Source organism: Ovis aries, chromosome 14, assembly GCF_016772045.2.
Source record: "Ovis aries strain OAR_USU_Benz2616 breed Rambouillet chromosome 14, ARS-UI_Ramb_v3.0, whole genome shotgun sequence".
NCBI lineage: Eukaryota > Metazoa > Chordata > Mammalia > Artiodactyla > Bovidae > Ovis > Ovis aries.
The window spans coordinates 13416492-13428993 of record NC_056067.1 but is presented as its reverse complement, the minus strand read 5'-3'; the positions used below and the strand labels follow the sequence as shown (position 1 = coordinate 13428993).

The following is a 12502-nucleotide window of genomic DNA, read 5'->3' as shown; positions in this document are numbered from 1 at the left end:
AATGGGTATAGAGGGCCTGGTGGGGGTGAAAGAGAGGGGCTTCACCCACTGCCCTCTGTTCCATTCAGGTCTGTGTTCTGGGGGCAGTTTATCAAGTAAACAACATAGATTCACGTGGAAAACAAAAAGCTGTTTTAGAAACACAGGGGTACTTTTTCCTCCCAAGGGGCTGGGGTGAGGGGCACCCAGGGGCCTGGAGGTGGAGGCAGCCATCAGAACACAGTTCCCCTTTTCTGTAGGTGTTTTAACAAGTCCTAGAACAGTGAAAATGTTCCTTATAGCCCAGCTGTTTCTGTAAAAGGGTGAACTGTCTTTCAAGGTGGGGGCTGCCGGCCGCAGGCCCCCGCCCCCCTCCCCACCCCAGCCTTTCCTGGAGCCAGCCCTTCCTGGAGCCTCGTACCTGCCCGAGACCCAAGGGGCACATAAATAACCGATAAATACACATAAATAGGAGGGCCTCCCTGGAGGCCAGTTCAGGAGCCAAGCGGCAGTCACCGGGCCGACCTGGGCAGGACACAGGTGCAGCCCACGGGCACGCGGATGAACTCGGCATGGAAGGTGAAGGCCCCAGGCGTGGGTGCCCCCATGGTGTCCTGGGAGCAGGGCCGGCGGCGTAGCACCAGGAGGCTCTGGACCAGCGGCACCGAGTTGAGTGCGGCTGTCTCGCGGCCCGTCTTGGCGCTGATACAGCCCCGGCACAGGCACTCAGCGAAAGCCAGCTTCTGTGGGTAGCGGCTCTCGTCCGTGTCCACGCTGCGGGGACAAACGGGGTGTCAGAGAGCCTGGAGGGCACCTCCCTCCCTGCCCATGCCCCCCCGCCCAAGCCGTATGCACTCAGGGCCCAGGGCCTGCGGTGTGGGGCACTGAGAGCACGTGGCACACAGCTGGTGCCCAGTGAGTGCCGGTGTGCCTATGCCCCATGGCCTCCCAGAGCATGGAATCCTGCTCTCTTCCCACCTGGCCCCATCTCACCCCTGCAAGGACTCAGATAGGGGCCCCCAAATAACCCAGGGGACCCTGGTGTCCCAGGTCTGGCTGCGATTGAGACACGGGGCGAGGACTGGCTCATGTGGAGCCTCACCCTTGCCCTCACGGAGCTGGAACCACCAGCCGGAGGTCACGGTCACGGGGAGAGTGCCCAGGCCCTGGGAGCCCGCCCTCACCGGTATCTCCAGGGCGAGATGGAGCGCTGGTGGACGTCAGCTTCCAGCACCTCTCCCGGCTGCAGCACGGGGCACTGAGTCCCGGCCGGGGCCCCTATGTGCCGCCTCCTGCGGCCTACCGCCTCCAGGCTGGACACCAGGGCCACTGGCAACGCCTGCTCCCACTTGGCAGCTCGAGCCAGCAGGTGTGGGGGGGCGTGGCCCAGGGGCAGCTCCTCTGCGGAGTAGCAGCGCAGGGTCCCAGGGCTGTGGGGGTGGCTGTGGGCCCCCACCTGGAGAGAGGGGCTGTGGCGAGCCAGGCTGGCGGGAAGCCAGAGCAGAAGCAGGAGGCCAGGGAGGAGCTGGTGGAACAGGTGGTGGGTGGTCAGGGGTGGTCAGGGACGGGGCCCTCCACTGCCACCCGTGGGCTCTGCTCCTGGTGGAAGGATGGGGTGGGGGAGGTGTAGCCTCCCTCTACAGCTGAGGGAACAGGAGGTCCGGAGGGGCCAGCCTCTCAGCCCAAGCTCACCAGCGAACCCGGGATCCAGGATCCTGGCTCCCTTCGACCCCAAGATCTGATGGGTTTCCTGGACCCTACCCCCCACACCCTCAGCCTGGGGGGTCAGTGAACCACCAGCCCTTCGGGACCAGGCAGCCCTGTGCAGGTGGGGGCACGGGGAGAGGAGCATCTTACCATCGCAGCAGGGGCTGGGCTCTGGGCTCCCGGCTCCAGCACGTCCCTGGTGATTGACCTGGCGGCGGCTGGCCTGTGGTGCCCTTTATACCTGGGGCCACACCTGGGGAAAATCTGGGCGCTGCTTCCTCCTCGGGAAGTGCCTGGCTGCGCTTCCTCCTTCCCTCCCTGCAACTGTCCCCTCCCCTCCTCCTCCCTCTTCCGCCACCCCCATGTCTCCCCCATCCCTCCCTGGCACCCCCCAGGGGGACACTGCCTCAGGCAGAGCACTTGCAAATGTGGCTAGAATGAAGGGTCTTGCCTGACACTCTTGAAACTTCTGTAAGCTCGAGTCCTAGCCACTTGTATGTTTATGCTGTTTGGACCTGGTGCCGGGAGGCGAGGGGCTCCTTCATTTTGCGCTGCTGTCCAGTCCCCCACCAGGCTTGATTCTCTCATCCATTCCTCTTGCCAAGAGGGAGGTTCCAGAAGGGACAGGGGCCAGTGAACGTCTTCAGGTTTCTCTGTTGGGCTTTTGTGGTTTTATCAACAAAGTGTAAGTCTAAGTGTGAGGGGGTGATGATACCCTTGAAACTTTAAGATGCAGGGTGCCCTAGGAAGGTTTCTGAGGAGGCCCCAGGAGCCCACCTGTAGCAAGTCTGTGCAGCTGGCTGGGGGTGATGGGGTGGGGAACTTCGTTATCCCGAAAAGGAGACGGTTTGGAGCTAGATTCTGCCAAGTTTTGAATTCTAGGTTCAGACGCCATCCTGGGAGGGCCCATCTGCCCTGGTCTCTTGAATCTGTACCACATGTCCAGCTGAGGAGGGCCTCGCCGTGGAGGATCAGGTCAGCTCTCCTGGTTTCCCACCTGCCCGCAGGAGGCAGAATGCACGCCATCAAGGCACCAGTCTGAGTTTGGAGGCCCAGGCTGGATGGATAGGAAGACCCCTGAGACAGCGTTGGGAGAGGCAGGGTAACTCCCGGGCCCTCCCAGGGCCTCTCCTGGGCAGTGCATGACTCTGGGCCTCCAGTCCACCCTCCCTGCACATCTTGATCTGGAGCAAACGTTTCCGGAGCAGGCGCTGCGTCATAGCTGTTCTCCCGGCTTCTTCCTGATGAATGGATGGACACTTTGCGTCCCCAGGCTGTTCCTGCCTACCACGCCCCTGCCCATGGCCACCCACCTTCTGCTGATGCACCTCCTGCAGTGGGGAGCTCACCACCTGTATTCGTCACAACTGGGGCCTTAAGAAAAGTGTCTTTTCTCAGGCCTGGAGGCCAGAAGCCCCAGGTCAGTGTAGGCAGGGCCTCTCTCCCGGCCCTGGTGGCTCCTGTGGTCCTCGGAGGTCCCGTGGGTGCCTCTCTCCCCAGGTGTCTCTCCTCCTCCACGGCTTTCACACTCTCCAAATCCAGGATGATTCATCAAGATCTGAACTTGACCACAGCTGCAGAGACCCTTTCCTCAGATAAAGGCACATTCCTCACGGGGACTGGGGCTATTCAGACCTCGACATGGTTTTAGAGGAACAACAGAGCCCTTTATACCTTCCCCTGGGCCAGATGCTCAGGTTGAGAAAGACCCCACCTTCCTACAGGGCACTCGACCTCAGAAATTCCAGTCCCTCCTGCCTGGGCCCCACAAGTGAGGGGAAGTGGTACCTGTGCCTGGCAACAGTCCCTGGGGAGAAGCCGCCAGGAGACCGGGGAGGTGGCCCCAGCAGTGGCCTTGCCTTTGTGCGGCTGGGGTCCCCACACAGGATCTTTGGAAGTGAAAGGCTGTAGAACTTGCTTGCGTGGTGGTCCCTACACCTAGGGCTGAGCTCTGGCATTTTCTGTGTCTTTCTGAACAGCTGAGCGAGTGGGCGAGCCAGGCACAAGTCTTGAGGCCAGGCCATGTGCCTCCCTCACCGCTGCCCTGATCTGTTCTGTGGGCACTGGCGGGCTGGTTGGGGTTGGGGTCGGGGTCTGGGGCACCAGCTGGAAAGACAGGGCGGGGCCCAGCAGTGCCTCATTCCTGTGGGTGGCTGAGGCAAGCACATCAGTACCAGGTTGGGCAAGACTGGAAAGGGCGCTGCAGGAGGAAGGCCAGAAGGCTGTTGAGGTGGTGTCCTGGATGGCACCGCCCCCAGACCACTAAACCACACCCACCATATCCCTGTCCCCAGACTGCACCCATAGGGCCATGCTCCCAAGTCCCTGCCTGGAGAGATGCAGAAAGGGGATGGAGGGGGCACAGAGTGGGAAATGGAGGTACGGGAGGAGGGATGGAAGGAGATAGGCACGGAGATAGGCACAGAGATCCAAGGAGACTCAGACAGATGCAGACACTGTGGACAGAAGGCAGTGGAGAGAGAAAAAGGCAGATCCAAGGCAGGAGACACACGGACAGACTCAGCAGGGACAGTCCCTCTGTCCCTGCCTGTGACTCAGAGCCCTTGCAGCCCTGGCTGGATAGGAGCAGCCCAAGTGGGCCTGAGCTGGGGAGGTGGACTGCAGGACAGGTTTGCTCTAGGCTCTTGCAACTCCAGGCTCAAAGTTCTCCCCCATCTTATGGGGAGACCTAGGGGAAGACCTCAGTACCGTCTGTAAAGCAGAGGTGGCAATCCCCTCCCGCTTCCCTCCTGTAGCATGGCCTTCTCGACCACTGGGCCCAGGCAGTACTGCCCATGGTGAGTCTGTGCCACAGTCCAGTTTCCTTGTGCTCCCCAAACTTTGCACTGTCGGGAGCAATCTCTCTGCCTCGTCCTAGTCCATGGCCCTTCAGGGGCTGGCTGGCCAGGGTGGGGGTCCCTGCTTGTATACTCAGGGCTTGTGCCTCCTTTCAGCCCAACTCCTCCTGCCAATGAAGGCGGACTGTTGTCATCTGGGGCATACAGGCCTGAGGGGCTGGGGTGCTGGACAGTTGGCACAGGGCGGGAGGGTGTTTCCGAGTCAGCGGTAGATGACAGCAGGCTCGTGGGGAGGCAGGCAGGTGTGACCCCCATCACGAGAAACCCGAGGGACCTTCACTGTTATTGAACTGAGCTGCCCCATTAGCTCGATGTGTTCACTCATCCATTGGAGACTATACTCCACATTTGAGTTAGAAAAATTATAAACTAAAACCATGGTGTCTTCCTTTTCCCACCCTTTCAAGAGAAGGGGAGAAGGCCTCATCTGAAGCTGGGGGTGGAACCTGTGGGGTGGGCTGGTGGGCAGAGGTCCTGAGGGCTGCTGCTCCTCATGGCGGGGGTGCGGCAGTCCACTCACCAGCCAGGGGCAGGGAGGTGTAACTGAGACCCGACCCCTTCCCTGGAGAAGAGGAGGGTTAACAGGAGAAAACGCAGAAGGCTGGGGTTTCAGTTTACCCTCCAGAGGGCCAGCTCGAGGATAGCACTTGGGTAGTGGACAAGGGAGAGTCGGAGCTGCGAGAGGAAGTGTGGGGCACAGCTAGGTCAGAGTTCCAGGAATAGGAAATCATGTGTGCAAAGGCCCTGGGGTGGGAGGAATGCCAGTGGGCAGGGAAGGCTCAGGTCAGGTCCAGGTCTGCCAGGTCAGGTCCGGGTCTGCCGCAGAGGAGGAGGCTGGAGGAGGGGCGGGAAGCAGAGCTTGCGCTTGAGGAACATGTCGTGGCTCCCATCTTCGCAGGTGAACAGCTTGGCCCCACGTTCCCCGGAGGGCAGAGATGCTGAGAACCCATTACACCACGGAGCCTCCCTTTTCCCAGATGCTTGGCCTGGAATGTTCTTTCCACTAGACCTGTGGTGGAGCTGGCTCAGGGTGTGCTCTCAGCCCTCCTGGGACAGGTCCCTGCCCGCAGGTGGCAGAGGCCAAGCTGCCAGTTTAAACCCAGCCCTGGTCCAGGGACCCAAGGCCACAGGTCCAGCCCAGGCATGAAAGATCAGGTCAGGCCAGCCCCTTGGCTGAGTGCAGAGACCTGCCTGGGAGCTCACTTGTGGACTCCTGGCTTCAGAGGTCATCACTGCCTGGCTGGCTGGTGGAGCCCAGCACCTGGGGCCCAGCGTGCAGGGCCAGGCTATCAACCCAAGTTGCCCTGCATTCCGGCCCCATGTCCTCGAAGGCCGCCCACTTGGAGAATGGGAGTTCCCTCTGCAACTGGCTTTGACCTGATGGCAAACCAGATAAGACCTGAAAAATTACCCAGACACATGCCATGATGAGGCCGGTGGTGCAAGAGGCCTTACGTGTGCTGTGCTGCAGGACTGGCGCTGCGGACAGTCCACTGGAGGCCCTGTGGCGCTGGCTCCCGCCCAGCTCTCCTGTCCCACATTTGAAGGGCCACGCAGCCTTGGGGCAGAGGACCTGGTCACTGCATGCAGCTCCAGGGTCACGACCTCAGGCCAGAGCCCTAGGTGGCTCCTCCTGACGCCCTCACAGCGAAGTTCTGGGAGGTGAGTCGTCTGCCAGGACTCATGGGACTTGCTTTAAAGGTAGTCTTCCGAGGGCAGAGGCCCTGATAGGGTCTGCGCAGGGGCACTCCCAGGCCCCTGGCACCACTCTGCAAAGTCAACCCACAAGGAAGGGTCTCCCTCCAGTGGTCCTGGTCCCCTGGGAGGGGAGCAGGGGCTGAGCAGGGCATGGCGGTGTTCCTGCCCTGCAATGGGACAGTAGTGTGGCCCCGCTGGAATGTCTCACGCACAGACACCGGCACATCTGCGTGGGGTCCAACCTCCTGTGAGGCACTCGGTGGAGAACTGGCTTGTAGGCTGGAGTAATCTCCGGTCCAGGGCCCACCAGGAAGGTGGCCTCCAGTCCAAGCAGAGATGGCGGCCCTCAGGAAGCCCCACCAGGCCAGCCACTGCAAGGAAACCAGACGAGCATGCTACGGGGCCGGGCTAGCAGCTCCAGGGGCATCTCAGCGGCCTCCTTCAGCCAGCAATGCCCAGTGGGCATCACCAAGGGGAGGATGCAGGGGGGCTGGGCACAGGCAAACATCACCACCAGGGCAACACAGCTGTTTATCAAAATATTTTATTTTAGGAGACCCCTCAAAAAAAGACCCTCCACATCTGACAGATGCCAAACAATACCCTCGGCCTGTTTTTTTTTTTTTTTTCAGTCTTTTCTGTGTTTTTCTTTTTTTCCTTTTTAAATCAACTAAAACAATTTGATGCTTAAAATAAAAGACAGGAGTATTTCCCAATCAGACTTCAGTCAAGAATATATATATTTTTGATCCTGGGGATGGCGGGGTGGGGGAAGACGCTCGGCAGCACTCAGTGTTCCCGGTTACAGGAGGAGGGCAGAGCTGGGGACGCCTGCCTGAGCGGAGGGAGGACTCGTAACTGACATAAAATCGGAGCTGGTCCTCGCTGCCGCCGCACCCTCACCCACCGGGCTCGCGGGACTTCTGCTCTGGGAAGGGGTTGGTTCAGTCTGGGATTCAGCGTCATCTTCATTACATGTGTGGCCTCTTTTCCAGCTGAGAAACTTTTTTTTTCTTTTTTAATTTTTAAAAAGAATCACAGCCAAAATAAGACATTAACTGCAAAATCCAAAATGGCTGCGCTTACCCTATTTATAAAAACAGGTGAGTCCCTGCCTCAGGGAGCAGAGCCCGGGCTACACCTTCCCGGGGATCTTGGCCCGCTTGCGGGCGATGGCGTCCTCCACAGCCTTGAGCTGTTTCAGCAGCTCCTCCCGCCGTGACAGTGTGCTGGCCTTCCCTGACTTGGTGCCCGCGGCGGCGGTGGTGCTGGTGTCCGAGGCTTTGCCAGGCACGCTGGTGACCTTGCTGGAGCTCTTGGACTGGGGTGACAGCGGGCGCTTCCTGCAGGGGTGGGGAGGCCATCAGAGAGGGCTGCTCTTTGAGAACCTCCTGCCAGGGGCCTGGGTCCTAGGAGCTGTACCTGCTAGACAGAAGGCACCCGCTCCCCAGCGGAAGAGGCCCCCAACACAGACGAGCGTCCAGGGTCCAGCTCGGGTTCTGGCCACAGTCAGCATGGCCCCCCGTGCTCCTCCCATGCCCCGATCTCGGAGCACACCTGGGAGGTGGAAGGCACAGCACTGGGGCTCGCCTGGAGCCCACCGACCTGGTCCTCCTGCTCAGTGCCGAGGTAGAACCCACACTGCTGACCCTGACTTCAAGCAGCGCTGTGGGCCGGGGGCTGGGGGTGTAGGGCTGTGTCCGTGCCCCTCCTGCCTGGCCCCCCACCCAAACCCGGGGTGCTGGTACGCACGGACTCAGCCTGCTTCCAGGGAAAAGGTGAGCCCCGCTCCTGCTTCTCGAGCTGAGTGGGACGGAGGGAAGAGCTGCTGCCAACTGGCCCCTGCTCCTCCGGCCACAAGCCACGTGCTCCCGGACTGCCCTGCACTCTAGGACCCGCTGGTGGCCCAGGGTGAAGACACAGCCAGCATAACGCACCCAGCACCTCTAAGCCTGCCCTGAGCTAGTCCTGACAGCCCAGGCCTCCGCCTGGTGAGGAAGCTCGGCTGGCCCTCTCTGCGGCCAAGAACCCGATGTGCTGTGCCCAGGGTGGGGGGAGGGGGATTTGTGGGGAGACACTCACCTGTCTGTCGGGGCCGAGGGGGCCTTGGAATTCTGGCCCCTCTGCCGCTCTGGCTTCGGGGAACTGACTCTCCCACCTGACTTCCGGTCCCGAGAACCTGAGTGACAGGACAACATAAGACCAGGGTCCCAGCTCCACGTGGGCCCAGCTGCACAGTGGCTGGTGGTCACACGCAGGGAAGTGGCAGCCTCTCTCTGGCCCCCAGTGACCCCATGCCAAAGAGCAGTGGCCATTCAGCTCAGCTTCCTCATTCTCAAAAGTGCCCAGGTCTAATTTGGGTTTTGGTTTCCTGAGCCACCATCAGCGTCATACAAAACAAGGAGCTTCCAGTGTGCAAGGCCAGGCAGACCAAAACCCTCCTCTGCTGACTTGAAGAAACTCACAGTGCAGGTCTTCAAGCAGGGAACAAAAACACACGGCTGCTTACATACCGCAGGCAAGATCAAGAAGAGGAGTGCTTGCTGCCCTGAGTGTGGGGCCCGAGTGAGGGCACACAGAGGGGTCCCAACACTCAAGAGGCATGCGGGTGGTCTAGCAGGGGTGGGGGGGTGTGTTTCAGTGGTGCGCCGTGTCCTCCTCCTGCTCCCGGTGGTGTGTGCTGGGCCCGCTCCTTCTATTTTAGGGGGAAGATGCCCTGGCAACACTTGGGGTTTCACTTTACTAGTGGAGCAAGCCAGGAAGAGGCTCTGCCTGGGCCAGCGGCTCTCTCTAAAACTAATGCCACCTGGTCAGAAGGCCCCTGGGGGCTTCAACACTTCTCAGGGCACACGAAGTGTGGCTCCAGGGGCAGAGGCTCACCTCGGTCTGGGGAGAGGTTGGCGCGCTTGGCTGGCGGTGGGCTCTGCCTGTCCTTGTCTGAGGGCTCGTAGCGCTTCCTGCTCCCCTTGTCAGCGGCCTGGAATGACAGGTGTGCAGTCAGGACCAGGGCCTGAGTGGACGCAGGCAGCCACCTGCTCTCTGCTCCCGCGGGCCCTCCTTGGGGCCCCTGTACCACATGGCCCCAAGTGAGGCAGGGCCCATGGTCTCCGGGCCTGCACGCCAGGGATGGGATTCAGGCCTTCCAGTCCCCTGGGCACTGTGGATGCCAACTCAGAAAGGCCATGTCTGTTCTGCCCCCCCGACCCAGGTCCCAGGGTTGTCCTGTGGTAATTGGCTCATCTCCCACTGTCAACCCCCTGCCCACGTGGCACTGCCCCTGAGGCTGTCCATCAGGGCAGGACGAGCCAGGCAGTGTGGAAAGCCACTAGCTGGCCCAGCTGTGGGTCCTGGGGTCCCAACAGCACTGCCCAGAGCCCCACCTTGTTCAGCAGCGTCAACTTGATCTCCTTGTGGGCAATGAATGCGGCCGCTGGGGGCTGGCCTGGTGGCGCCTGCTGGGGGGTGGTGGGCTGCTGGGAGGACCTGCCGCCCGCGGTGGTTCTTGAGGGTTTAGGCGGCTGTGTGGACGAATCCCGTTTCCGCTTATCCACTTTCACACCGTCTTCCTTCTTAGATTTTCCTGCCAATGAAAAACGCCCTCTCAGCCTCTCTTCCAGTGAGGCAGCTGCCTGTGTGCTGTCTTGGGAAGGTGTCATCAGTGGACAGAGGACAACCAGCCCACACCGCCTCTTCTCTCTGGACCCCAAGGCCCAGCACACCTTGTAGGCACCTACCTTTCTCCTTCTTGGTCTGGGCGGGGGTGGGGGACCGTGAGCTGGCCGAGGACACGGGGCTGGCCAGGTCTGCGTACATGTCATCCGAGTCCACGCTGTGTGCTGAGCTGCTGCTTGATGTGGCACTGGACACCGAGGACACACTGCTCACGCTCAGCGATCTGCACACACAAACACGTCTGTGCCCACACGGCCCTGAACCCCAAGGAAGGGGAACCCACCAGCCTGAATCTTTACGGGCTCTGGAGAGTTTACAGGTGCCACCCAGTGAGGGGACGCCTACACGGCCGGGGCCAGGCCCTTGTGCTCATGGTGACCATTCTGTTAGCTGAGCAGGGATGCACGACTGGGTGTGACCAACACAACAGAGGGTAGGGATGGGATGCAGGACGAGCACATGCTGCGTCAGCGAGCCCTGAGGGGCTGGCTCGGGACATGGATGGTCTCTTTAGTCCGGTCCCGTCACAGCCCAGGCTATACGAGGGCTCTGCCCTCTGAGAAAACCACCAGCCCCACGTCCCGAGCTCCAGCGGGGAAGGCAAGAGGCAGCCTTTCGTACGTATTATTTTTGGCAGTGCTGGGTCTTTGCTGCCGCTCGAGGGCTTTTTCGAGTGGTGCACAGGTTCAGTTGCCCCGCGTCCCCTGTGCTGGTGGGTGGGTTCCTAACCACTGAACCACCAGGGAAGCCCAGAGCCCAGCCTTCCTGAAAGTTAGGTCTTTAACAGACCGCAGACCTACTCAGACAGATTCAGGCAAATGTGTATACCACCTGCTGACTACAAGTGAAACAGAAAATTGAATTGAAGGAATCTCAGGACTAATCTGATACCATCTTCTTTTTAAACTAAATGGCAGAATTCTCTTCTGCTTCTCCCTGTCTCAGATCTTTTCAACAGGCTGTCCCCCAGCTGCCTCGGCCTGCTCATCCTCGCCAGAGCTCTGTGGAGCCATGGGGCCAGCCCGAGGCAGGGGCCGCGCGCACCCGAGGTGGCCTCTGTCCGGGGTTTCCTGGGCCCTGACTGCAGGCAGAGGCTGCCGGGACGGGATGGGGGCAGCAGAGACGTGACAATGACCTGGATCTGGAACTGGAGCCACTGTAGCTGCTGCCGCTGCCGCTGCCACTGACCGTGCGCCTGCAATACAACCAAGAGGCCGCAGCTCATGCTTCTAGGGCCTCAACACATGGCGCCCCCAAAGCCGGGGCTCACTGGCCCAAGATCAACATTCCACCAGGGACTGGCCAGCGAAATCAGGCGGGGCTCGGATTTCTTCTATAGAGGACTCCCCCTCAAAGTGAGTTAAACCACACCCTCACCAGCCCCAACTCCCCCGGCACCACCAGGAGGGGACTCCGCCGTCAAGCTCCTGGGACACCAAAGCTGGAGGACATGCTGAGTCCCTGGGAGCACCCCTCCCCCAGCTCTGGAAGGCGGGACACTCACCTCCTGGGGGGGCTCCTGGCCTGCCGCTCCCTCCTCCTGGCTTCCCGAGGGTCTCCGCCGGGCTTGGTGGGCTCGGGGGCAGTGGTGGTGGTTTTGGGGGCCTGCGGTAGGGCTGGAGGAGGGGCTGGCTTCTTCAGCAGCTTCTCTCTGTCATGTGGGACACAGGGAGCTCAGACCCACTGGGCAGGCCTCAGCCCTGCTGGCCAACCTCGGGGCGTGGGTACCACACACACGTGCTTTCCCCGCCCCCTGTCCTGAGGCGCTGTTTCCTGCAGACCCCACCGCACACCAAGCATCACCCTGCCTCTTCCTCAAAGGCAGAAGGAGGAAAATGGGGGCCATTGGGAGAGCTCTGGAGGAGAGCCCATGAGCCAGGTCATGCTCCTTCAGTAACAGCACACTGATCCCTGCCCTGCACGGTGGGGGCGGCAGCCCTCAGGGAAGGCTGGGTGTGCGCGTGTGTGGGGACCTTAGGCAAGCAGGAAAATGGCCCCAAAGCAATTCTTCACTGTTGCGTGAGGAAGATACCCTGCCAGTGTTGAGTACCCTGAACACGCATGGGACTGATGGGCCACAGGGCGAACCTGCCAGCAGGGCACAGCGTCTGGGTTACAGGCGGCTGCCCAGCACGGCAGCAGGACTGAGCCCACACACAGACCCCACCTGCGAGACTCGGGGCTGGGCCCGGCACTGCACAGGGGTCTCACGGCCGACGGCACCGGGGAGGTGGCTGCAGTGTCTGGGATGGAAGCTGTACCCCAACACCGTTCACTTTTTAACAGGGGGCCAGCCAAGGCCCCAGAGCTGACCCTGCTCAGGAGGAAGCCCTGCAGCAGGGTTGGGGCAGACTCGTGCAGGGACAGCCAGCGTCAGGGGGGCAGTGCTCCCTGACCCTGCACGCCAGTTGCCATGCAGTTCGCGTGCCAAGTTCTAGACGCTTCTAACCCCTCCCTTCGACATGTCTGTTGAGAAGGACCAACATGACCAATGGCAGGAGCAGTGAAGAAGGCAAAGGATGACAGGGAGCCTGGCAGGGCCACGGCCCCAGTGGGGAAGAGATGTGGCCCATGGCCCGAGGTCCAGA

At 61.0% G+C, this 12502-nt stretch overlaps 2 protein-coding genes across 5 annotated transcripts in view; both read right to left on the bottom strand.

Annotated features, from left to right (window-relative positions):
- Window positions 1-109: 109 nt before the first annotated feature.
- On the bottom strand, window positions 110-1896 carry IL17C (interleukin 17C). Its single transcript, XM_042231546.1, has 3 exons — window positions 1837-1896; window positions 1164-1504; window positions 110-753 (listed from the first exon to the last, which is right to left on the bottom strand). The coding sequence occupies exons 1-3, from the start codon at window positions 1837-1839 to the stop codon at window positions 492-494; spliced, it is 606 nt and encodes a 201-aa protein (XP_042087480.1). The 5' UTR covers window positions 1840-1896; the 3' UTR covers window positions 110-491.
- Window positions 1897-6770: 4874 nt separating this feature from the next.
- The window catches only part of ZC3H18 (zinc finger CCCH-type containing 18), a 41742-nt gene continuing 36010 nt past the window's right edge, over window positions 6771-12502 (bottom strand). For all 4 annotated transcript variants that reach the window (XM_042231543.1, XM_027977731.2, XM_042231545.1 and 1 more), the window contains 7 exons: window positions 11419-11565; window positions 11050-11109; window positions 9977-10137; window positions 9623-9822; window positions 9123-9219; window positions 8325-8421; window positions 6771-7585 (listed from right to left, as the gene is read on the bottom strand). In XM_042231543.1, coding sequence (XP_042087477.1) covers window positions 7378-7585; window positions 8325-8421; window positions 9123-9219; window positions 9623-9822; window positions 9977-10137; window positions 11050-11109; window positions 11419-11565 — 970 coding nt within the window. In that variant the 3' untranslated portion in view covers window positions 6771-7377. The remainder of the gene's footprint in view (window positions 7586-8324; window positions 8422-9122; window positions 9220-9622; window positions 9823-9976; window positions 10138-11049; window positions 11110-11418; window positions 11566-12502) is intronic.

Bases quoted from the DNA above. Each gene is read 5' to 3' on its own strand.
- IL17C (XM_042231546.1), bottom strand. The intron at 754-1,163 runs GTGAGGGCGGGC...TTGTCCCCGCAG, and splicing joins ATCTCGCCCTGGAGATACCG to CGTGGACACGGACGAGAGCC.